Source organism: Pelobates fuscus, chromosome 13, assembly GCF_036172605.1.
Source record: "Pelobates fuscus isolate aPelFus1 chromosome 13, aPelFus1.pri, whole genome shotgun sequence".
In the NCBI taxonomy this organism is placed as follows: Eukaryota; Metazoa; Chordata; class Amphibia; order Anura; family Pelobatidae; genus Pelobates; species Pelobates fuscus.
Window position 1 is genome coordinate 37472721 of NC_086329.1, and position 26808 is coordinate 37499528.

Below are 26808 nucleotides of genomic sequence, written 5' to 3' on the forward strand. Positions count from 1 at the left end.
TGAAACATGGGGTTTATCCAGTGAGCCTAAGACAATATCACATTCCGCAGAAGGCTAAGAAGAACATCCAATCCTATCTGGATAAGTTCATACGGTATGGTATCCTAAAATTCTGTACTTCCCCCTGGAACACCCCATTGCTGCCTGTTCAAAAGCCCGGCACAGATGAGTATCGACCTGTGCAGGACTTAAGAGCAGTCAATGATGCGGTTGTTAGCATACATCCAGTTGTACCCAATCCATATAACCTGCTTGCTTTAATTCCGGGCGGGGCTACTTACTTCACAGTTTTAGACCTCAAAGATGCCTTCTTTTGCCTCCGAATTGCCGCAGAAAGTCAATGTATTTTCGCTTTCCAATGGGAGAACGCTGTAACGGGCTCAAAACGCCAAATGACTTGGACAAGACTGCCCCAAGGGTTTAAAAATTCACCTACCCTATTTGGTTCAGCCCTAAGTCAAGATCTATTGGATTTCGAGTCCATCCCAGGAGAGTGTGTATTGTTACAATATGTAGATGACTTGTTGATAGCAGCAGTTACAAAAGAAATCTGTCAGCAAGCAACGCACGATCTACTACACATTCTCTGGAAGGCAGGATACAAGGTGTCTAGAAAGAAGGCTCAGTTGTGTTTGCCAACTGTCAAGTATCTAGGATTCCATATCTCTGAAGGTCAAAGGATTATGGGGCCAGAGAGAAAAGAAGCTGTCTGCCAAATACCAATACCCAAGAATAGAAGACAAGTGCGAGAATTCTTGGGGGCAGCAGGCTTCTGTAGGATATGGATTCCCAGCTATGTGATACTGGCAAAACCTCTGTACGCAGCCATCAAAGGTACAGAGCACGACCCCTTCTTATGGACCCAAGAACAGCAAACGGCATTTGAAGATGTGAAGAAGGCTTTGATGAGTGCCCCAGCATTAGGTCTACCTGATCACACACGACCATTCTACTTATATGTACACGAGCAAAGAAGAATGGCTGTGGGAGTATTGACACAGTACTTGGGATCATGGCAAAGACCTGTTGCCTACATGTCTAAGCAACTGGATGCAGTGGCCAGCGGACTTCCACCTTGTCTAAGAGCCGTAGCTGCAGCCGCCCTGCTAGTAGCTGAAGCCGATAAACTCACTCTGGGTCAAGAACTTTATGTACGAGTCCCACATGCAGTACAGACGTTGTTGGATTACAAAGGAAATCATTGGTTTAGTAATAGCCGTATGACCAAGTATCAAGCAATGTTGTGTGAAAACCCAAGAGTGCATTTAGAGACTGTAAACACCTTAAATCCAGCTACCCTTTTGCCACAACCTACTGAAAGTCAACATGATTGTTTGGAAGTAATGGATGAAGTATTCTCAAGTAGACCAGATCTTCGTGATTTTCCCATCCAGAACCCCGATGTTCAATATTACACCGACGGCAGTAGTTATGTGAAAGAAGGGATCCGCTATGCAGGATATGCAGTGACAACAATAGACAAGGTGATAGAAGCTCGGCCACTGGCGAAAGGAACATCAGCACAAAAGGCAGAATTAATAGCACTAACACGAGCGTTACAATTGGCTGAAGGTTTAAGAGTAAATATCTATACGGACTCTAAGTATGCGTTTTTAACCACTCATGCCCACGGAGCTTTGTATAAAGAAAGAGGACTACTGAATTCAGAAGGCAAAGAAATCAAGTACGCAGCTGAAATCCTACAACTATTGGAAGCAGTGTGGGAGCCGAAAGAAGTCGGTATCATACATTGTCGAGCGCATCTGAGAGGAGATGGTGATGTAACCAAGGGAAATCGGATGGCAGATAGTGCAGCTAAGCGTGCTGCTGAATCAGGAAGACAGGAGTATGTAGGGCATATAGCTGCTCTTATACCAACTCCACTGTCCCAATGGACTCCAGTTTATACAGCTCAAGAAGAGGAGTGGTTAAAGACTGAACCGGGAAAGTATTTGGAGAACAAGTGGTATCAGCTAGAAGATGGAAGAATAGTCATACCAGCATCACTAGCGGTAGAAATTGTCCAAAATTATCACAACGGGACACATTCTGGGAGAGACAGTACTGAAGAATCTCTTAGAAAACATTTCTACATACCAAGATTGTCCAACTTGACTCAGGCCATTGTACGCAGATGTGTAACGTGTGCTAAGAATAATGCAAGACAAGGACCAGTAAAGCCACCAGGAGTCCAGTTTATGGGGGGACTCCCCATGTCCGATCTACAAATAGACTTTACAGTAATGCCTAAATCGGGTGGACATCGTTACCTGTTGGTAATTGTGTGCACCTATTCAGGCTGGGTAGAAGCATGTCCTACTCGTACAGAGAAAGCAGGAGAAGTTGTAAGATTCCTGCTACGAGAAATAATACCCCGATATGGACTACCCTGTTCTATAGGATCGGACAATGGTCCAGCTTTTGTTCATCAGTGCCTACAACAACTGACTCATATGCTTGGTATAAAGTGGAGGCTTCATACTGCATATAGACCCCAGAGTTCTGGTAAGGTAGAGAGAATGAATAGAACTATAAAGAACCAGTTGGCTAAAATGTGTCAGGAAACCCAACTTAAGTGGAACGTTCTCTTACCTATAGCCTTATTGCGAATCCGCAGTACCCCTACCAGAAGGATGGGCCTCTCTCCTTTTGAAATCATGTATGGGCGACCACCTCCCGTACTTGGTAACTTAAGGGGGGACTTGAGTCAGTTGGGAGAAGGAATTACCCGGCAGCAGGTTGTAGAGTTGGGTAAGACTATGGAGGAGGTACAGAAATGGGTACAAGATAGATTACCTGTGAATATTTATCCCCCTGTTCATAGTTATCATCCAGGAGACCAAGTGTGGATTAAAGAGTGGAATAATGTACCGTTAGGGCCCAAGTGGAGAGGTCCTTATGTTGTTCTTTTGTCTACCCCTACAGCAATAAAAGTAGCAGAAGTGACTCCGTGGATACATCACTCCAGGGTTAAACCAGCAGCAGTCGATTCTTGGCAAGTTACAGCAGATCCAGAGAATCCCTGCAAGATCCGGTTAAAACGCACTACTCAGTCGGAGTAACGAGGAATTATTGTGGATTACAAATTTTATTGTTACAGGTGTGAGTGAGAAGGCCATAATAAAGCCTGTCCGCTTACCATCACATAGTGTATAAGCCAGGAAAGTCTCGAAGGGACACCTGTGAAGATGAGCAGAACTCCATTCCCTGCAGCCCCTCACATCCTGGAAGCTGAGGCGCCATCGCACGGACGAAGACTGAGGATGACGGCGAAAGATGTGCTTTTGATAGTGTTTATTTATATGTGTTTTTATATTCAGGAAGGTAGAGGTACCGACACTCCTAGCTGTGAGGTATGCATTAAGACTACGAGAACAGGTAACCATATTTCCCAAACCCTAATTTGGCATTCACAATACGAATGTAAAGGAGAGGTATCAAGATGTAGATACCTAAATATAGACTATAGTGTGTGCCATTTAGGAGTAGGAGAACCTAAGTGCTTCAGTCCAGAGTATCAACCTCGTACAATTTGGTTGACTCTCAGGAATGGAGATCCTCAGGGGACCCTAATTAATAAAACGGTGTTAGAATCCGTACATTCTTCGGGTGTTCTGCTATTTGATGCGTGTAAAGCGATATCGAGTGGTAGAAAGCCGTGGAATGTATGTGGGGATCTTAGATGGGAGAGGACGTATGGGTCTAACGATAAATATATTTGTCCCAGTAGCAAAAATAAATATGTAAGTCCTAGATGCCCAAATAGAGATTATAACGTTTGCCCATATTGGTCTTGTGTGGGGTGGGCAACTTGGGGACAGACAGTAGACAAAGACATGATAGTGACTAAGTTGCCGACTAGCCCTTATTGTAAGTCTATGGAATGCAACCCAGTCCATATACTCATTAATAACCCCGACAAGTTCTTAGATAAGTATGGAAATTTATTTGGGTTTCAGATATACGGGACGGGTTTAGATCCTGGGACATTATTGTTTATAGGAATAGAGACTGATACGGTATCCTCCCAGACTCATCAAGTATACCATTCCTTTTATGAAGAGATGAGTATAGATAATAAGATCCCCCATAACGCTAAAAACCTGTTCATTGACCTAGCTGAAAGTATTGCCGGTAGTCTTAATGTTACCAACTGCTATGTGTGTGGAGGTACTAACATGGGAGACCAATGGCCTTGGGAAGCAAAGGAGGTAATGTCCGGTTCTGAGGCAGTTGACCAATTAATATCTACACAAGCCGATTATCATATGAGTGTTAGAGGTAAATCTGAGTGGAGATTAAAGACCTCCATCATAGGTTATGTTTGCATAGCAAGGAAAGGAATAATGTATAATACTTCTGTAGGAGAATTAACTTGTCTAGGGCAAAAAGCTTATGATGATGATACAAAGAATACAACTTGGTGGTCGGCTTCAAATGTCTCAGAACCATCTAACCCGTTTGCTAGATATGCCAATTTAAAGGATGTGTGGTTTGATCTATCCATCACATCTATTTGGAGAGCCCCAGCAAATTTGTACTGGATCTGTGGTAAGAAAGCCTATTCGGAGCTGCCACAGGACTGGGAAGGGGCATGTGTGTTGGGTATGCTCAAACCATCCTTCTTCTTGTTACCGATTGAAACAGGTGAGACTTTAGGTGTTAAAGTGTATGATGTGAATCATAGGAAGAAAAGGGGACCCATAGAGATAGGCGCCTGGGAAGATGATGAATGGCCTCCCCAGCGTATCATAGATTATTATGGGCCAGCCACGTGGGCTGAGGATGGTACCTTTGGTTATAGAACCCCTATTTATATGCTCAACCGTATTATAAGATTACAGGCGGTGGTTGAGATTATCACAAATGAGACATCACAAGCGCTCAATCTTCTAGCGAAGCATAACACCAGGATGAGGACAGCAGTCTACCAAAATAGATTAGCCTTGGATTACCTTTTGGCAGTAGAGGGAGGTGTATGTGGGAAGTTTAACCTGAGCAATTGCTGTCTTCAAATAGATGACGAAGGGCAAGCAATAGCTGAGCTTACTAGCCATATGGTTAAACTAGTGCATGTGCCTACTCAGGTATGGAAAGGGTACAATCCAAGTAGTTGGTTTGGTAGCTGGTATGAGTGGTTTGGAGGGCTTAAGGCAGTGGTAGGTGGAGTCCTACTGATTTTACTGTTGTGTCTACTCCTACCGTGTCTTATACCCTTAGTAGTTAGGTCTGTGCAAAGCCTGATAGGAAGTATAGCAGAGAGGAAGGCTGCTGCACAGATAATGGCGATATATAAGTATAAGGCTCTAGATCAGGGAGAACCAATGCAAGAAGATGAATGTTGAAGATTCACATCATAAGATAAGTCTGGTCTGGTTCATGGTAACCTGAGGTATATGCAAACCAAGGTTAAGTGATGCCTCAAGTAATTGTGAAATATCAGAGGCATCAAAGGGGGGAATGTGATGTAATTCCAGTAAAATACAAGTTTAGCAGGCTAAGATTGCCACAAGGCATATGTATGTATATGTGTTTGTAGTATCAGTTGGTTAATTACACGTAGCTAAGATACTGTCATCACTGTACTGACCAGGTGCAGGAATGTAAGAACTGGAATTACGCGTCCCTCTCCTTTGTATCAGATGAGCCACGTGGTTAGACCGGATGGATGAGTTTAGACTCTATTCATTAAATAGGTTAAGGGTATGTGTGGGTGTAGTTAATTGTGGGAGGAGCTACAGTGCTATATAAGGAATGTACTCTATGTATTCAGTACTCAGACTTTGCTGTATTTTGGTGACGCTAGTCCCTCTGAGTCCCGATCGGTGATCCAATAAAGAATCTCTTCCTTCCTGAAGAAACCTGTGTCCATCTCTCTGTGCTTGGCTTCCGTCAGTTTCTCCGGTATCAGTGGCACCCCAGATTTTTCTGTACTACATTTTTTTTTTTTTTTTTTTAAAGTGCTTATAGGGAGCTGTGCTGGCTCTTTAAATAGACATTCTTATAAAAGCAGGCAGCTTGCTGGGAGGAAACATTTAATTGCTGCATGATAACAGCATGTGAAAAAAAGGGCAAGTGGCACACAGTGTCATTTATCACTTACTGCATTCAGGCCCTCAATAGAACTGCAACTCCCATGATGCTCAGCCAGCCGAAAGGCAGGCTGAGGGTCATGGGAAATGTAGTTCAGAAACACCTGGACTTGCCCAGGTAAACCTTCAATCAATCACAGACATTGACAGGTGATTGGCCCCCTCGGCTCCACCCTCATTACCTAGACCCAGCCCCCTTGTGATTTACCCTCCAGCTCTTTGGTCTCCTTTCGGGTCGCCGCCGCTTGTCCTCTTTTTCTTTCTGGCGGAGGAATACAGCGGCCAGGGCAGGTAAGGCGTGACATGGCAGGCGGCTCACAGCGGAGCGGAGCATCTTAGCCCGCTGTCTGTCTCAGTGCAAGTCAGAGTTCTGGGCGGGGATAGAGAGAGGGCTGGAACTAGAACATGGGGAGGCTGCACAGGTAAGTGGGCGGGGCTACGAGACACTCCCGCCCGTCATGTGCGGAGTGGGCGTGGCTAGCTGGCTGGCTTACTGTCTGTCACTGCTTACTTAGTGCAGGTAGACTCCCAGCTGTCAAAGCATCACGGGAGTTGTAGTGCTGCAAAGACTGGGGAGTTAAAGCTAAGGTTTTGGCAATTCCTGAATATCTGCAGTAACCAGATCTTATTGTACAATAAGATATTCATTTTCAGTCACAAATATGACAGGAGACCCCATTAATTGCCCCCACAATACAGTTAAATGAGGATTATTACACCAATAATGGTATATTGTGTAAACCTTGGTGACAGAAAGACAGGACGCGGCTTTATTACAGGGTTTTTCACTGAACTACGAATTCCAAGAAATTCAGCCAGAATGGTTATGATATATTTGCTGACTCAGCCATAGTTACAGCTGAATTATTTTGGCCTCAATTTTTCCATTTGGATTTCCTTACAAGTTTTCATGAATAAACTTAAGGTTAATTCCATATGCTAGGCTAGGCCAACGTAGGTCAACCAGAAACATTCTCCAGGTCTGATCTAATAAAGTTTAGCTATGTGGCCTGAAATTCGCTTTAAATTTTTGCTGTAGTGAATTATCTGATAAAGGATTAGGGACAGTTATGACCTATGCAGATCTGTTTTTGTTTTTCACCTTAGGCAAAATTCCAGATTGTATCCTCCTCCTGCTCCTGTAATTCATATAGAATTACTAGGATTTTAAGAACATTCCAGTACCGGCAAGGGGGAGGGGGAGGGGGGTAATCCTGTGCTCCCCCTACTCGTCCAGGCCAATTGTACCCCATGATGCGGACATGCCAAGAGACGAATATGACATGTGTCACACTATTCCTTTATTTCACTGTGCGATAACAATGTAACCAATCTTGAGAACCTCTTGTTGTAAGATGGTTCTCCTGCAACTCAATATTCAGCATGGCGGACTGTGCCAATAATTGTTTGAGAATTATGAAGGGTCAATATTTGTACACTCAAATTTCTGAAAATCTGTCATTTGCTTGCATTTTTATCAAAGCATAGGTCAGTATAGGCAGATGCAATGATCCTTGCCCTCCCCCCCCCCCCCCTTTATAAAGGGTCCTCAGAAAAAAAGGCATGAGAATCACTTGTCTCCGGAAAGCAACAATTCTTCCAGAAATGATTGATTAGGGCATAACCATCTTCCCCTGCCCCCAATAATTGAAATTCTTCATTGAGCAGACTGACAGACAAGGACTATAATCAGTGCAAGTACCAACACGAAGACAACCGAGCACTGGTCAGTCCAGTTTAGGATTGCTACACTTTACATCTGTAATAGTTTATCTGGAAGACAAATTAAATATACGGTTGTGGTAAACTCTACAAGAACCTTGTCATTTTAGTCTTAAAGTTAAAAACTGGTTTCAATGTCACAGTTAGCCAAACTTATTAAAAAAAATAAAAAAAAATGGTTATTAGACCAGGATTACCAATATAACAAAATTATGTAAATTAAGAGAAAAAAAAAACACAATTTACCTGCCGCCACCCTGCCAGTTAAAGTTGTAATTACTTTTGCTGTTACCTGTCAGGAGTTATGTCGCCGTTGCACACATATGCAATCATTATTTCGGAATCAAAAAGCACAACTATTAACATTTACTACTTTAACCAAGAAGAGACCCTTGGCCGGATTGTTGCTGTGAACCACTAATAGGACAGTGTCAGTGCTTAATGTTTATGTTTGTATTACGTAGCCCAGTATTAGAGATGTGGGCTGGCTACTCTCAATTCTGTGCATGTCATTGCACAGAACGTCAGCCAATAAATGGCACTGGCCCTGGCGTCCACCAGACCACCACCAAGCCTTGGAACCTGCCAGGGACCATAGTAAGGTGGGCAAACCGTTATTAAACGGTTTGCCCCATTACCTGGAAAATGGGCCGGGCCGGGCCAGGACAGCTGCAGTGGTTCTAATTGAACTTTTAAATGCAATCACTGCAATGCATCATTCAAATGCTTCTCATTGAATCCAATGCTTCCCCCCAAAAAAATCATCAAGGAAATTTGCAATGCCGGAGGACACTGAATGGCAATGAACCGAGTCTAACTCACTTGTGGGTGCGGAAGCGGCCTCTAATGGCCATCAGTGCCATGCAATGTAAACGTTGCCGTACCTCCAAAACAGCAATGTTTTACATTACAGGACCACTGCATCTCAATGAAATGGTCTGGGTGCCTCTAATTTTCTAAACACATAGTTTGATCCTGTAACAGTGCTGTGCTGCATAAACCGTGCCTTGAATAAACTTTGCCCTTGGAAAACAACATGCTATAAAATCCTACAAATCCCGGATTTCCTGTGTAACAGATTACAGATTCAGTGTTATTTTAAGGAAGACAAAAATATTTCTTATCCAAATTTTTTGATTTCATTTATTTTTTTTAAATTAAGGGGTGGAAAAAAAAATAGCTTCAACATAATGTATTACAAGTAAAGTAAGCTGAACATCTTATATTCTAGACACCATCATTCAAGGTCAACCTAGTTACAGCTAATGGATATTTCATTGTTATGTTTGTGTGTTGAAAATAATAATTCAGGGCAGATAGAGCTTAAAAAAAAAATTAAAATTCTCTTATATTTAAATGTTTCTCATGCATACATTTCTCATTCTGTATATTGTGGGAAAATCTGAAATATTTTTTTGTTCTGGACCAGCTGCCACTCCTGTTGGAGAGGAACCAAGGTGTTAAACTACATTCCAAAAAGGGCGAGACTTTATTTGCTTAGTCATTTTAATAACCATGTTGAGAGTAAATGCTGGTGATATTCTTAAATCACCCAAATAAAACTTAAAGGAACACCACAGGGGTAGGAATACAACCGTGTATTAATATATTTAATAATTTACTACTATAGAATGTTATGGACTACACAAACATGTATTCCAAAAGTTATAGTACTGGAGTGGCTGTTTAGGTGACCAGCCCCCCTTAGATCACATTGAAAAGGTTATTAAAAGCTTACTTTTTCTCCATCGACGCGCCAGTCTTTCCATGGCTGGCCCTGCTTCCATAAAAAAGCATTAGGAGGCCATCGCGCATGTGCATCAGAACACAGCTCTGCGCCAATCAGCTTCTCCTTAATTCTGATTCAGTGTATCTCTATAGGGAACATTCAGTGCCTCCATGCAGAGCGTGAAGACACTGAACATCAATGCTGCCCAGTGTGCAGGACTGAACCAGTAAGCACCTCTAGTGGCTGCCAGGTCGTAATGTTCTCTGAAAAGGCAGCGTTTACATTGAAAGCCTGCAGGCACCAGAACCACAACATTAAACTCTAGTGGTTCTGGTGACTATTGTGTCCCTTTAAGCAAAATTCCTTATTTGGGGTGCACAAAAAATACAGTACTTTATAAGTCAAGGAGCTTTAATCAAATTTAAATAAAAATTACAAAGCCAATTTATGGTCCTAGTCTAAAAATATTTGAAATAGTTTTCACAAGCAACTTCATTTGCTTAGAATACATAACTACATTTACATAATAATGGCTCATGGGGTCTTTAAATTTTTTCAACAGGCTTGAAAGCAAGTGCTGAAGTCATATTAATGAGGGTTGTATGAGCTTTAATAAAAACACAGTTTGGTGAGATTAACCTCAACTAAAGCTAGAACATTAGTCTGTTCCAGGTTCTTCCCTCAGCCCGATCCTCTTCTGTGGATGTCACCACTCCCCCCCTCGCTGGTGGGGAAGGAAGGCTGGTGGCAGGAAATGGGCTGCTAGTGAATGCCTGTCACCAGCCTGCTGTACACGCGGATGACGGATGTCTAATATGCACAGAACTGACACTATCCAGACCGGCACTCTTGGTTAGGGCTGCTTAATACGCTCCAATGAAGATGGTGGCAGCAAATTCGTTAAATGGTCAGTGTTTCAAAGGAAATCACTGGTGCTTGGAGTGTTCCTTTAGGTGAAATTCTATTGGAAACATATTTAACTGTAGCTGGTGATCCATTTTTGTGTCTACCTCCGATTATACAGGGTGAGTTACAAGCTGAGGAACCACACGAATAACTAAAACAGTGGTAATGCACTTACATTGGGCAGTATGGCATGGTGCCACAATGACAGATGCACCGCATTGGTCTAAATCAGGGGTGCCCAAAAGGTAGATCCCCAGATGTTGCAGAACTACAACTCCCATAATGCTTTGAATGCCTTTAGAATGACAAAGCGTCATGGAGGCTGAAGTTTGAAAACATCTGGGGATCTACCTTTTAGGCACCCCTGGTGTAGAACATAAATGGTAATGAGGATTTTAATCATGTAGCGTCAAAAAAGGTATTTGGGCGGTCCTGAATTTAAACTTACCCTGTAGAATGTACTTGTGTGCAGAGAGAACAGTATCAGTAGTACAAATGCTCAGTGCCAATCACCTGTAACACTGACTTTACAGTAAGTCATTCCTTTTGTGTGACGATATTTATTTTGGCATTCTAAGCTGGACAACCAAACCATAGCAAGCACAATTATACAATATGATGCTGTAAGGTAAACAAAACGTAACCACTCAAGGACCACTGCCGCCAAAGTGATTTGTTCTTTAACCGTCCTATTTCAAAACTGAATTTACTCATTGCATTGCTTTCTGTAGGAGTGAACAGAGGTGCCAAAGCCAAGTAAGTAGAACATTACATTTTGGAACAAGGTATATCCAGGGACAAGAATGTAGTAACAGCACAGTGTGGTATTTGGTCCTTAAAGGAACATCAAAAGCAGCACAACAGCACCAGCTTGCTTTTTGTATGTAGTCAAACGGTTTGCAAATGGTGCAACTTCTTACTCTGGGGTCGCTGGCCACCACTTCCCGCCTCCACTACCAATATTACTGAGAGCCAGTAGTTCCTAAGCAGACACTTATCAGGAATTTCTGAGCGGTAGTGGCTATGTAATTTGGAGTGTTCCTTTAAGGCAGGCTTCCCCAAACTCTGGCCCTCCAGATGTTGCTGAACTACAACTCCCATGATTCTATGAATTAAATAGTCTGAGAATCATGGGAGTTGTAGTTCAGTAACATCTGGATGGCTAGAGTTTGGGGAAGCCTGCTTTAAGGGGTGAAGCTCAAAACAGCACCTCTGGCAGCGTAGACTGTAGATACAGCGGAGCCAAAAAGTGATTAAGTGGATTGATTCTTATGTTTTAACCAAGTCAAAAACAGGGGCAAAAATAAAAAAAAGATAATTTACACAAATAATGCAAGCTTCAAAAATTATTTAAAAGTGTGAATAAAAAGGCACTTCCCTTTGCACAAACAAAGTGTTTTACCTTCTGTAAGACATTTATTCGTAAGGACCAACTGCTCCATTTTTAGAACAACCTCATACCTTGTATCCCAACTTCTGTCTACAGCTGAAAATGAATGAACAGTTTGTGTAACAACCTGAAGGCTTTAGGCAAAGATAGCCAAATTCTGACAACACCGACCTTAAAGTATTTTTTTTCTCCTCTTGGCAATGTGTATTAGAAGGCTGGGGCTCAATATCGCCAACCTAAGACCATTTAGAGCAGGGGTGCCCAACAGGTAGATCTACAGATGGGTTTAAAACAACTCGCTTGATGATTTGTGATTTTAAAGACATCCAAAGCATCATGGGAGTTGTAGTTCTACAACATCTGGGGATCTACCCCTGATTTAAAGTCACTCAGACGGCATGAAACCAATTTCAGTCTTCACCAATTAACGCAGAGGACAGTAACCAGAATCTCAAAGCAGCATCGCTAATAAAAAAAAAACATCTACATTTCGCAGTATATTATAAATATATATTTTAAAAATAGAGCAGACATTCTACATACAGTTTTTTCCTGTAATATTTAACCAGGCTACAATAACGTTCCAAAGGGAAGATGTAAGAATGTGCAGCTACAGTAACTGGAGAAAGATGAAGCAAATATATTGTGGCTACAATGATATATACCATCATTAGCCATTTAATAACGAAATAACATTTTCTTCAAAACCTGCAATATGGAGTTCTAGTTGATACAATAACTTTACAATCTTATAGAAGAAAAATACGATTTCTGGCCCTTTAGTCAATTTGGGGTGAAGCGAGACGAATATGTAATTAGTTCGTACAGGCTGTAACATGCATACATAAGACATTGATGTAACTAGCTTGACCTGAAGTGCAGAGGTTTATTCACCAAATTGCAATATTTAGGATAAAATAATGCCATGACATTCAATTTTCAATTCATTCAAGTTTGGAGGTTTGTGAATAAACACATGGCGCTTTAATAATTGAGGAAAAGATGTAAAGTCTTCAGCGTTGAGCCAGGGTAAACCGGTCCGATAAGCTTGTCTCTGTCTAGAACAGGCACACAGATGTTGCTGAACTACAATTCCCATGAATCTACTGCATTCAAAGAAGCATGGGAGTTGTAGGCTGTCAACATCTGGAAGGCAGCGTTTGAGATCCCCGATCTGGAGGACATAAATTTAAAACCTCAGCTTGAGACACAATTGGGTTCCAGTGGGATTTCAGTTGGTTCCCAATGATTGAAACAGGCAGGATATTGATCGGGTCCCAGCAAACTACTCACAAACCGTGGACTGCAGCAGAGAAACCTTTACTAGTACAATGGAAACCCAATTGACTTCGACAAGTATCTAGTGAAGTTTCTCCAATGAAATCAGGTTAAATTATAGTTGAAGAATGGCTCACTGAGCTAATTCCGAGGAAAAAAAAAAGAAACATTTTAGTTAAAGAGCTGTTTCGACAGAATATTGCAGACTCATTACAGCTTTTAAAATATGTGCAACAATGCATGTTAAATAGATGCTGGACACCGTGCATTTCACTGGTTTGCTCCGGTTATGTGTAGTTTGCCGGCAAATCTTTAGTGTCAGCAGCGACAGTACATGCAGAGAAAGGATAGTAAGGGAAAGCTTATATTATTCCAGAACTTGAATAATTGGAAACCTGCTTTACAACACAGGCTTATTCACTAAACTGGCATTGTGGAGAACAAAGAAACTGCAAATCCTGCGCCAAAATAACAAAGAAAGGAAGTGGCAGAGGTGAAGAATTTTTCCACGTGTGCGATTTTGGCTTGCAGGCTTCGCTGTACTCTGGCCATCAGATGTTACTGAACTACAACTCCCACGATTCTTTGAATGAAATAGATGCCAGCGCTTCATGGGTGCTGTAGTTCCGCAACACCTGGAGGGCCAGAGTTTGGAGAACCCTGGCTTAAGAAATGCACTGGAGATCTGCAAAGCTTTACAGAAGTTTATATCGTTTGGCTTAAGTTAATGTTTGAACAGATTAGGTTTTGCATTTTAATTCCTCCTCGTCCAACCTCTTCCATTCTAAAAAAACATCCTTGTTAATATTACAGTATGTGATGTCCTGACTAACCATTGGAAGTCCAATGCAGGCTACAAGTTTTTCCAAAGATTCTGTGTTTAGGAAAAATGTGACCGTAGCAATTTAAAACTAGTTCTTCACCATAACTACTCGCTCTCCCCAATCCTTCCTAACCGGCAGCTGTACTTTGCACCAGGAAGCTTAACCCCTTAAGGACCAAACTTCTGGAATAAAAGGGAATCATGACATGTCACACATGTCATGTGTCCTTAAGGGGTTAAAGGAGTAGAAAGCTGATCACTTAACTACAACTCCCAGAAACTCCGGCTTTGCAAGATATTATGGGAGAAAGTCAGTGTTTGTCAGATATACATATTGGAGCATCTTGAATGGATGATCACTTTCTGGACTAGACATTGCCAATTCCAGGATTTAAAAAAGCAAACTAATACTTAAACTTTCTTTTTCTATTATGGACCAGTTGTTTTTGCATATCCTATTATCTAATACAGGAAAAGAATGGGTCAAATGCAGAGTTCTCTTTTAAAGGAACACTATAGTCAATAAGGAAAATTTTGCTTAAACATTTTTTTGTAAATAGATCACACCTCTGAAATTTCACTGCCGCTTAGGAGTTATATTACTTTGGTTTCCTATTTATGCAGCCCTAGCCACACCTCCCCTGGCTGTGACTGACATTGTCTGCATGAAAACAAAATGGTTTCATTTTCAATCAGATGCAACTTACTTTCAAAGTTTTTATCTCCTGGTGTGTAAATTGAATTTTAATTGCATACAGGAGGCTTCTGCAGGGTATAGCAAGCTATTACTAGAGCAGGAAATAAATTATAAATGAAACAATTTCCAATAAAGGAAGTGCAAACTTTAGACGACTCTTCACAGGAAGTGTTTAGAAAGGCTGTGCAAGTTACAAACAGGGAGGTGTGGCTAGTGCTGTATAAACAAAGTGATTTAACTCCTAAATTGCAGAGAATTGAGCAGTAAGATTGCTTCATTAAGCTCAAGATGTTTTGGCGACTAAAGTGTCTCTTTAATCTGTGCATTTCCCTAGTCAATTCCACAATTCGCAGTTTAGTGAACAGATTAATAATTCCTTAAAAACCAGGAATAATTCTCCTTAACACAGAGCAAATAAGGTAATGAGACTAAACTAGAATATTTAAATGTAGTGACAGACAGTTTGAAAAACACAAATAATGAAACAAATTAAGTCTACCATTTAAAGTGTTTAAATAATTAGCAATACTATTATGTACCATTAATCTTCTTAGTGCAGATGTTAACTTTGTCAAGTGTATCAGAGATATTCAGTCTCTTGTAGCAGGTTGTATGGTTGAAGTTCGAGAACAGATCAGCTAATTCATCCACTGAAATGCCTCGTTTCTAAAAAGGCTTCCAAGTTTCCATTGTTACCTCAATGCAATGAGTGGGTTAAGCTGCCTTTTTAGTAGGGCTTAACAAAGATCAATATGTACATAAATCCGTAACATATGTACAATTGTGTATCAGTTATCATTAAGGAAGTTTCAGATGTTGGTCGTTGGTGAATTTCGTCAATAAACCGCAGTGCAGACATTCACTAATACCTTACTTTCAACGGCTCTTCTTCACGTCACTGCCAACCCTGGCACAAGCACAGTCAGTCTCATGTAAACCTTTAGAACGCCTCTGCCCATAAAAAAAAAAAATAGTTCAGGCTATATGACCTGATTACATAACAGACCTGAAAAGGGGTCAAAGAATAAAAACACTCTGTGCAGTATGGTGCAAAACATTAAAGGCGGTATATGTACAAGCGTGATTGTACAGTCTTGTGTCAGAGTATCCAGCTCATTAGCCCAGAGTGAGCGCTTCCAGGTGCCCTGCAGAGTTCTTTTTACAGCATTAAAGACAGTCATTCCATGCCAACCTTTTTCATGTATCAGAGCTGACGTCCTTGGCGCAGAAGTAATGCACAACCATGCCATCTGGATACCGAGCAAAGGCACTGCAGTCAAAACATGAACAACATGAAGGTTATTGGCCTATCCTTCCAGCATAAGTGGAATGTAAGAATGAATGAGGTAACCAAGCAACATTTTATTTGTAAGCAAGTTTAGACATTTAAAAAGTGACTGACTGGAGCACTACTCGTCCTTGTATAATACATATATAAGTACTGCGGTGAGAAAATATAATTGACGGTTGCTCTAAAACCGAATCAGACCTGTCAGCCAAGAGAGAAGAGGGTAGCGGGGTAAAAGATGATTGGGGAAAAAGAAGGGCAGGGGTGAAATAAAGAGGAGGATGTGGGGGTAGGGGCAAGAAAGCGGAGAGGGGGGGGACAAAAAAGCGGAGGAAGGGGCGGAGAGAATAAGACCACAGATTGCCGCACATAGCCAAGCTCACTTAACAGTGAATCTGATTTGGGTAAACAGACAGCAGTGTTGACTGGGCCCGCTATTGAAGGCTTAAGACTGCTTCTCCTGCTGTGCAGAGGTTCATGGAATTACAGTTTTTGTCTTGGTTAGGCAGACCCACTAAACTATTCAATGAAAAAAAACTTTTAATATAAATCATTTGTTTGAATTATCTATAGCCTTTTTACTCCACAGTTTTCATTTATGAAAACAAATGGGAAAGGTTTTATATACCAAGGACGTTATTAAACGAATTGCCAAGAAAGTAAAGCTAGCTATAATATTTGGGAGCCAGCATCCTGGAGCGGAATGCTCACAAGCCACACTAACCTAGGATAACAGCTTTTGGGAATAGTTAAAGAAACAGTCACATACTGTACAGCTTTATTATGCTTCTCGCACATAGCCCAGCCGTACATGTGATTCATGCACAGAATTCTATTCAAACCAATTAAAACCTGTTGATCTTGAGCCTCCACTGATTTCTACTGCGTGTGACATAACTCACCTGTTTCCAATCTTTTTCTTACACACACTGCAAATCTTCTCCTCTGTGATGACACACTTCACCTGCTGATGTGAAATTCTCTCCTCTTGAACCTGCAAGAGATAACCAAACACATAACAGGTCACCAACTCAACACTAAATGCAGAGTTTAATACACCATTTAATGCAATGCTTTTACCGCATACAATCTTACAGTTGGCAGAACTAGCCAACAGAATTACCCCAGCAAATCAAGCGTGATGTATAATCACTAGTCCCAAACATTTGGTAGTGATGCCATGACCAAGGCAGGCTTTTCCGTAACTTGGCCAAAGTTGGGAGAACAGTATTGTGCACAAGGTTTGCGTCCACCTATTCACAGTTCAACGTATAGACAGGATGAAAGTGGAAGAATAGGAAAAGGAAAAGAAACAAAACTGGGCATTAAGGCCCTGCAACTGCCAAAAATGGTAATCTGCTTGGGGGCTCCATGTGCCTTCATTGCATAGAAGTCAATTAGTCCTTTTGAGACCAATACCCACAAACACAGAGGTAAGAAGTTAAACAAGGAGCCGTGGTAAAAATGTATTGATACAGAGGGGCAGAGGTACCCTCAAAATGGGCAGAAGTTTTTTAGTTTTAGCCAACTAGCAATGGAAATCCTTGGTAGGTCTAGTACCATGGATCTTGGAAACCATAAGATACAATTTATTAAATTGTACAGTTCTATTTTCTTTACTCAGAGGCTCTGTCAAACAGCACTTTAATAAACGATTAAAATATTTAAATGTGACCCGGCACAGATTAAGCAAAACTTGCTATGTGGTGGAGGACTTACCCTCAAGAACTCTGCATGGAGCAGATTCTTCAGAACCTGATTACACCTTTTCCTCTGTGCGCTCTCCTCCAGCACCTTCTCCAGAAAGATCTGGATGTCCTGGATTGGAGTGTTTGCTGGCAGCAATGTTATGACCTGGATAATAGCAAAATACATCAGTCATTTCTTTTCAATGGTCTGGGAGCATTTAATAAAATCTCACGGTGACTGTGGTTTAGGTGACCATAGAGACAATCTGTGCTGGACCTCCAAGAATCGCAAAGTTATTTTTCAATCCAATCCTCTTCCATGTAGGACAGTCAATTAAAATATCCCTAGTGTCTTAACTATACCAGACATTCAAGAAATGTCAAAATTATGCAATTATATTTCATAGCTATAGGTTGGCTACCTAGAGCAGTGGTCCCCAAACCAGTCCTTGAGACCGACCAAACCAGTCAGTATCTCCATTGGCATTAAAAAAACGACATACATAATCCCTGGATTGTTTGAGAGCCACTGACTTTGAGCAATACATTAAGTTCCTTGCTTCCAGCGGGATGATGATCCATATTCTTTCTTAATATTTTGATAGGTTTATTACCTTGGTGGTGTTCAGTTTCCCATGATGCTGCTCCAAAACCGAAAGTGCTGCCTCTATGTTTACCCTTGGTACTTCCAACTTAAATTTGATTGGGCCCAGACAATGCACGTCCGGTGGAGATAGATACATTCTTATCAAAGACAGGTAGACCTGTAGAATGGAGGAAGAGGAAAGGTCAGTTACACCTGATCAATTTAAAGGACCTCTTCAAACAAAAAAACATTTCAGCATTCTAACGTGTCTTATGGTTTAACTACAAGTCTGTGCAAGCTTGTTTTACTAAAAGTGCAGATTTCAAGACAAACAGGCACTTGTATAAATCTGCCAGTCAGTCCTCCCCTACAAAGGATGGCTATGTGCGCAGCCACTCTGCTCATTCCTCGCAGTCCCAATACCAGGGGTCTGCAGCAGACACTAGCGGTTAGATATGGGGAGTGGTACCTACCCACAGCTTTCATTCACAAAAAAAATAGGTTCTGAGCCTCCATTGGTTTATTTCAGTGTTTTAAGAGCCAAATATAGATTATGGGTATCTCCACCACGGAGAATATATTAAAACAGGAGAGATTATATAAAATTGTTTTTTAGTGATTTGATAAGAGCGAACATGCAACGCCAACAACGAACTGCAGAGCAGAAAAGGAAAATATACATTGAACACCTCTGGATAAAGAGCACACATACGCAGCGCTAAATATACTTACATCCTTGTTGCCATCTTTCATATGGTCATAGTGTTTATGGCAGTACCTAAAAAGGACAGGAATATAGATATCTTAATTAAGCTCAAAAAAGTATTTAATCATTTTTGAAAATTAAAGTAAAGCGAAAATATTCAGTGCAGACACATTTTAACACAGTATAAACAGTTACTGGTGGATTACTTACAATAATATATATATATATATATATATTTTTTTTTTTAAAGTAATATTTTGCAAACAAAGCCATTAATAAATCATATTTGACACAAACATATTGTTGGATTTCGTATTCCCCAGATAAAGTGCATTAGCACACACAAAAAAAAAAACCCACCGATTGTTTTAGTTGCTCTGTGCATCTATATTAATAATAAAGTATTTAACCAGGAAAGGTACATTTAGATTGCTCTGGTTTCCAAGTACGTCCTGGGGATGTTACTATTACCCAATTTAATGGTACTCATTTTAATCGACCTCGGAAAGGTTGAACAGATTCTATTGATGATGCATTAGTCCACTGAGCTCTCTCACTGGCTTTTGTGATATTCTGCAGTTTTATTGCACATATTTTTTGGCAATCTCCCATTCTAATACAGATAAGTACGTATAAAGCCATGGCTGTAACCAACTGCTAAAATACAACTAGGTCTGCCGAAAATAATTCATAGAAACATCTCCGATAAACAGCTTGTCACTGTTACAAGGAAACTAATAAAATCACATGTATACAGTTGAGATTAGTATTTGAGAAAAGAGGAGACAACCATCAGGACCTGACCAGGTAAAATAATTAGGCAAAAGGTCTTCACAGATCTGTTCCCAGCGTGTGCTTCAGGCGAGCTTTACCTTGGTATGTATAAAGGTGAGCAGTTATTTGTATTGATTTATTAGGTTATCTCCAAACATCAACCCAATCAATATGACAGATTGCATCCCTTCATTGTCTTGTCTTTCATGTGCTGTGATTTGCCAAGGTTTTCTTCTAATACACACAAATTCTTTGCATTGGAAATGGGAACTTACTGCTCTGCCATGCTAGTGTCCTTTAGGATGTGAACGTAAATAAACAGAGCCTGTTCGTGTTTGCCCATCCGACCCAAAAGAAGTGCTCGCTCTTCCAGTAGCCCTGCACAAGATGGAAATAAAGATATTATATGGTCCCCCAGAATAGGCAGCATGATTTAAAAAGTTCACAGATAATGGCTTCACGTAGATCAGGGGTCGGCAACCTTCTGCACTCCAGATGTTGTGGACTACATCTCCCTTGATGCTTTGCCAGCAATATGGATGAAGTCCACATCTGGAGAGTCAAAGTTTGCTTACCCCTGGACTAGACGAATAGAAGTCTCTATAGAAGTTCTATACATTGCAGCCTTTTCTGGTTTATGATCTATGAAGAAACGTCTAATCCTCACCAAGAATTTTAGTCCATCCCCCTTCACTCACCGTCAAATGGGAAGTGGCTAATTAGCCTTTCAGGTTGATAACAGCTAGATATGTCCAGGAAATTTAAGAGTTTCCTCCTAATTTCTCCCAATTCTCCAACAGGTACAGATTCACTGCTTCCTTCTTCATTGACAGCTCGATCTAAAGGAATGTAAAGTAACATCACATACAAAAAAAAGAGCACAACTGATTATAATTCCATGACTGCAATACAGGGCATAACATTGCAAATTGTCACATAATTAACGGTAATAAAACTAACATTTTTAAATTACAAATTAGCAATCATTTTCATCATTATTTGAATGTACACAGATGGTTTTGGGTGTTCTTCCCAGCTTTCCTGGATTGACAAACAGAAAAGCACAAAAAAAAAAAAAAAAAAAAAAAAAGTATTTGAAGGGATCACAAAGATAAACCAACGTTTCTCTCGCTCACTTTTCCTTTTTTTGGTCACTTCCCTTTGATTAATAAATACACAGGGTTCTTCGATAAACTAGGAAATGGTCAGGAAGGGAGCCAAAACACACTAACTGGAAAATCTATTTTGGCTATTTTTTTCAGTCATTATATTTGGTAAAAAAAAAAAGAACATAGCGCGCATCCGCCCATATCTAACACCGGACGCGGCTAAGATATTGGTTCATGCTGTTGTTCTCTCTCGCCTCGACTACTGCAATCCCCTTCTGACCGGTCTTACATGTTCCCAGCTTGCACCGCTGCAATCTGTAATGAACGCGGCTGCGAGGCTTATTTTCCTGTCCGGTCGCACCTCCCACGCCTCCACGCTCTGTCAGTCCCTGCATTGGCTTCCAGTTAGATATAGGGCCCAATTCAAAATTCTGGCACTTGCTTACAAATCCCTACATAATGCTGCTCCAACATACCTATCCTCCCTCATACACAAGTATGTCCCGTCTAGACCCCTGCGCTCATCCCAAGACCTACGCCTATCCTCTGCCCGGATCCCCACTTCTGACGCTCGCCTTCAAGACTTCTCTAGGGCTGCACCTATTCTGTGGAACTCACTTCCCTCCTCAATCAGACTTTCACCCAGCCTCCACTCCTTCAAAAAATCTTTGAAAACTCACTTCTTCGTTAAAGCGTATCAATTAAACTGTCAGCAGGCTTCTCATCCCCCACCCCTTGACTCCTTCCCTGCAACTGTCAAAAATGACCTACCAAGCACTCAATAAACCCTTCTCTAACAAACTATTTAATTCCCCTACTTTAACCCGTTTGTGTCACTATACCCCACTCCCTCTAGCATGTAAGCTCATTGAGCAGGGCCCTCAACCCCCTCTGTTCCTGTACGTCCAGTGGTCTGATCTCAATTATGTGTCTGTTAGTCCACCCATTGTACAGCGCTACGGAATTTGTTGGCGCTATATAAATAATAAAATAATAATAATAATAAACAAAAAAAAAACAACACAGTGTGTCCTGTTCTTTTTTCAGATCAACATGTTAAAAATTCAAACTGTCCAAGTCTAATGTGTTTCAATTATTATACTGGTTATGAGTACACTTGCTACCCTAATAGATTACATTTTTATTCCATTAAAAATGTAATCACCACTCTTTCAAGCAGGAAACATTGACATATCCAGGGTACCTTTAGGCAACGCTTGCATCAGAGACTGAACCTTCTCACAGTAAAGCTTGATCAGACAGTTGTGGAAGTCTGGTGTTTGATCTTCCCAGGTCAGTATAATATGTTCCTACAATAAGCAAATGACATACATACCAAGGATATCTTTATGAATAACCCATAAGCCATTGAACAAATTCTTTTAAAGGGGAACTAACTTTTTGGGACTTTACACCACTGAATAAAATACTAAAAATTACATGTTTTTTTTTTTCCAGATTTTCATGAGACGCTCAATTCTCCTTTAAATCTATATTTTAGATGGATTTAGCACATGACATAATTCAGTACAGGCAAGGCCAAGCCATTGTAAATGAAGAGATGTAGAGACATTGTTTCTACAAGCTTGCATGCTCGCTCGCTCTACCCTGACTGCCAAGTGCAAAGAACAGATCGCATAGGAATGATTAACAGGGAGCCAAAATGGAGGCACCCAGCTGCAGAATAATCTGGTGAGGATTTCTATATGTGTCGTTTTATTACACTAAATACAGAATTTTTTAATATATTTTTTTCAAACTAAAAAAGTGACAATATCCCTTTAAAGGGAAGAAATTACCAACATCTACAATCTCAAAGGGGTCTGGAAAGGCAGAGGAAGCCATTATTTGGAGAATAATTCTAGATTTCAGTGCCAATGTCGAATTTAGCAAAAATAAAATACATAAATAATATAACTCACATACCCAACATAACTGTTTGGTATCTGATTAAGAAACAAGAGAAGAATCTCAAGAATGCAGCTTTATGTGTTTTTAGAATTATAATTAAAAGCTTCTAGAAAAAAAAAAAACACTTTTGGAATTGTACACCTTTGCATTATCTATTGCCGATCATTTTGGAAGGGAGTCTGACAGTGCATTACATGTTTTATATCACATACATAAACTGACAGGTCACAGCTTTTGTGGTCACTTAAAAACTGGCGCAAAACAGTTTAACCCCTGAATGGAAGACTGAAGTAATGAGTTGAAGTAGTTACGAGAGTGGGAGTGTTCCTTTAATAGGCGCACAGACGATGGCATTAATTTGGCAATCCATTCTAATATTGTCTCAGAGACCCTTTCTTTCCATATAATATTAAATCTGCCAACACATACATGAGACTCTTCCCAGTGCATTTTGGAAGGCACGCTGTTACAGTAACCAATTCTTGTACGCTTTGTACGCTCCTAAAATCCGAGCCGTATTATTGTGATCTTTGCAAGTTACATTGAAAATTTAAGTTTCAGTCCCACACCCGCGACTTATAAATATATTGGTGTGGCACTAGAACATAATTTCACAGTATGACAATGTAACCTGCGTAACATGCAAGAAATCAGTTACATTTGAACCCTTGGTTTGTGTATTAGACCACGTGCAGTTCCAAAGTTTCTCACCAAGTAAGGAATAGCCAAGTCTTTGAAGTTGTCCAATAAAAAGGCCAGTACAAGATTTCGAGGCAGACTTTCCACTTCTGTTAAATCTTCTGTGAAAATCTATCATGACAAAAATAAGGATATAATTAAAGGAACACTATAGTCACCTAAATTACTTTAGCTAAATAAAGCAGTTTTAGTGTATAGATCATTCCCCTGCAATTTCACTGCTCAATTCACTGTAATTTAGGAGTTAAATCACTTTGTTTCTGTTTATGCAGCACTAGCCACACCTCCCCTGGCTATGATTGACAGAGCCTGCATGAAAAAAAAAAACTGGTTTCATTTTTAAACAGATGTAGTTTACCCTAAATAATTATATCTCAATCTCTAAATTGAACTTTAATCACATACAGGAGGCTCCTGCAGGGTCTAGCAAGCTATTAACATAGCAGGGGATAAGAAAATCTTAATTAAACAGAACTTGCAATAAAGAAAGCCTAAATAGGGCTCTCTTTACAGGAAGTGTTTATGGAAGGCTGTGCAAGTCACATGCAGGGAGGTGTGACTAGGGTTCATAAACAAAGGTATTTAACTCCTAAATGGCAGAGGATTGAGCAGTGAGGCTGCAGGGGCATGTTCTATACACCAAAACTGCTTCATTAAGCTAAAGTTGTTCAGGTGACTATAGTGTCCCTTTAACCTTAAATTCTGCAGGTTTTTAGTATTCGAAAACATATGGAGATTATTGCAACATTCAGAATAAAAACATAACATAACATGCAAGTGTACAACGTACTCCCTATATGTAAGCACATATAAGTCATAGACCTTTCACATTCTGCATAAAAATACAGATCTCAGATGGACCGCCACAACACACAGGTCCAGTTTTGGACGTAGATAAAGTTTTAGCAGAAGAAGAAAAAAAAAGAAATTGTGCTTAAAGTGCTGTAAGCTTCGGGTGAACGCTTTAGGGGTGGCGACACTTGGTCCTCTGCTTTTCAAGGAAACAAAAAAGGTAATGCAAAGAAATGTTGGCCTTCAGGTGGGTTTGGGAGTTGATCGAATTAGAATTGTCATTGTCCTTACTGTATGGTTGGATTTACAAGACTTCAATGCATCAGATTTTGGCTAAGGGTGCATATTTCCTGGGATCAGCCTGTATGTCACTGGTCAGTAAGTGGTTAACCGAGATTTTAAAATGTAGCATCCATCTTTAACACCAGTGCCATCTATTGTTTAAATCAGAGACAATAATCTAAAACGTAGCCCCTTTATAGGTTTGAAGCAGGAAAGGCTTATGTGAATAGTTGCTAAAGAAGCTTTTAGTTCAATAGTGGAGGGCGGCCCATCCCGACTGGTACACTTTAAAACAATTACACACACTGCAACACAGGGATGTTTATTATGTATCTATTTAAATGAATATAGAGACTTGTGTAGAAGCAGCTTACATTTTATTAAAGGACACGCCAATGCCCAAATACAAAATAAAAATCACCATTAGATATACCCCAAATGAAAACTTGCATGCATTAATTTCATTGAAGTTGTACCTAAAACACCTTGCAAAAAGTGCAGATCTCTTGTCTGCAGCCTTTGCAAGCTCTCCCCTTCTAACCCTGCCCAGACTTTCTGTGGCTGTCCAATCACAGACTTCCCAATGCAGCTCAATGAGAAGTCTTTGTAAGGCAGGTGCTCTGGGCAATTGCTGCCTCTTGAGTTCAGTGAAAATAGGCTAACAAAACCAGGAAGTAACATTACCTGTTGTCTGCTTGTAAAGAACGTGAGAAGACCAGTATAAGTAAATTTCTACTGAAATCTGCACTTTTTCCAAAGTGAGAAAAAGGACACACTTCAAACAAAGCTTTTCAGCAAGCTAAAGTGCTTTAGGGGTCTGGAGTGTCCATTTAAGGAAGACAATTAAACTCTTCAAAACAACAGTAACTTTGAAGGGGATGTCCTAGCTTTTTTTTTGTAAAAAGATGAACCCGTTACCTTTAGTCCATCCTCCGGATAATCCCTCAGCACCCAGCCGCAGTACTCAAACGTCAGCTGAAGGTTCTCTGATCCTGCAGAGCAAACACATCGGTGTAGAGACAAGATAATTAACACAATGAATAAAAGCTGCACTCTTTATACAAAGTTCCAGACTGAGCAGAGTAGATGAATTGTTGAAAAGTCACATTTTATGACAATTTAACATTATTGCATACACATTATTAACCGATCATTAACTGCAAGGAAACCTCCATCCATGGTCTCATCTCACACGGACAAGTCATTATGTTATTGTGATAAAAACGCAGACAGTTTAGATTCATGAATGAAAAAAATAAAAAAATAAAATAATAGTAAATGAGTGCACTGTAGTGGTTATGGTGTCAGGAGTGCTACGGCACACCCCCTGTGTAAGTAGTCATATTGTTTAGCAGAAGTTTAACTATTTACCTGGGATCCGCTGGGTGTCGCTCCCGGCCTGCTCTCAGCAGCTTGGAGAACTAGAAGCTCCTGCTACGAGCTTTAATAGCTCTTCTAAGCTAAGCAGAGCTAGCTCAGTGACTGGGAGGGTCTGCTGACAGCAAGCAGTAGGGGTTATGGGGCCTGGAGTTTTCTTTTAAAGGAACACCAAGCTCGCTTTAGTAGTTATGCTGCGTAGAGTGTCCCAAGAACCATACCGCAGTTTGTCTGAGCTCCTAGAGACGGCCTCCGAATGGCTTCATGGATAATGGGACATCTACACTTACCAATGGCAATATTTTTCAATGTAGACAGCATTGATCAACTAACCCATACAGAGCACTTTCGTTAACGTTAACAATGAGAGTTAGGAGGAGCAGCCACTGGAACAACCCATGTCATTTTAAAATGACCACTACACTAGTAAAAATGGCGCTGTGAGAAACCCAAATATTTCTGTTAAAAGGTATGTGCGCCAGGGCCGCCATCAGAGGGTACAGGTAGTACACTAGTAAGATCTTTCTCTCCACGTTTTGCATGCCTTCTCCAGTGGAGATGGAGACCCCCTGCCCCCACCAAAAAATAAAGAACAGGAATAAAAAAATAAAATAAAAAAAAGACTCAAATGTATGGCAGGATTCAGGTTCCAGAGGTTACCAACCCAATCCTCAAGGCAATAGAGTCCTTTTTTGTCTTCTTGACGTTGCAGTACCAAATAGTTTATTTTGTGTTACATACACTACATATATATATATATACACACACACACATATATTATATATACACACTGCATCCACTACATACACAGTGGTGGAATGGGTGGCAGGCCTTATGGGTTGACTTGGGGTGGACTCCAGACCCTGCACTGTGTAAGGGGCCCTAAATGTTTTTACATGGCATGGATAGAACGAAGGAGATTTATCAAACGTGCCCTGTTCTAAAAAGTGGTGCAAAAG

The 26808-nt window shown here is 40.6% G+C and overlaps 2 protein-coding genes across 4 annotated transcripts in view; both read right to left on the reverse strand.

Moving 5' to 3' along the window:
• PLA2G4F (phospholipase A2 group IVF) overlaps positions 1-6507 on the reverse strand; it is a 39067-nt gene extending 32560 nt beyond the window's left edge. The window contains exon 1 of one of the 2 annotated variants that reach the window (XM_063440208.1): positions 6301-6507. In XM_063440208.1, the coding sequence (XP_063296278.1) occupies positions 6301-6426 (126 nt within the window). In that variant the 5' untranslated portion in view covers positions 6427-6507. The remainder of the gene's footprint in view (positions 1-6300) is intronic. The other variant, XM_063440209.1, reaches the window with a different exon arrangement.
• Positions 6508-12478: 5971 nt separating this feature from the next.
• Positions 12479-26808, reverse strand: part of VPS39 (VPS39 subunit of HOPS complex) — a 52518-nt gene continuing 38188 nt past the window's right edge. Inside the window, exons 16-26 of one of the 2 annotated variants that reach the window (XR_010086311.1) lie at positions 25391-25464; positions 23411-23509; positions 21993-22098; positions 20378-20518; positions 19955-20057; positions 18932-18977; positions 18228-18377; positions 17645-17779; positions 16828-16919; positions 15177-15907; positions 12479-13258 (exon numbers count right to left, since the gene is read on the reverse strand). Coding sequence is in view for 1 of the 2 variants with exons in the window: in XM_063440207.1 (XP_063296277.1) it covers positions 15835-15907; positions 16828-16919; positions 17645-17779; positions 18228-18377; positions 18932-18977; positions 19955-20057; positions 20378-20518; positions 21993-22098; positions 23411-23509; positions 25391-25464 (1019 nt within the window). In the remaining variant the exon portion in view is untranslated. Of the gene's footprint in view, positions 13259-14182; positions 15908-16827; positions 16920-17644; positions 17780-18227; positions 18378-18931; positions 18978-19954; positions 20058-20377; positions 20519-21992; positions 22099-23410; positions 23510-25390; positions 25465-26808 lie in introns of those variants that run through there. The other variant, XM_063440207.1, reaches the window with a different exon arrangement.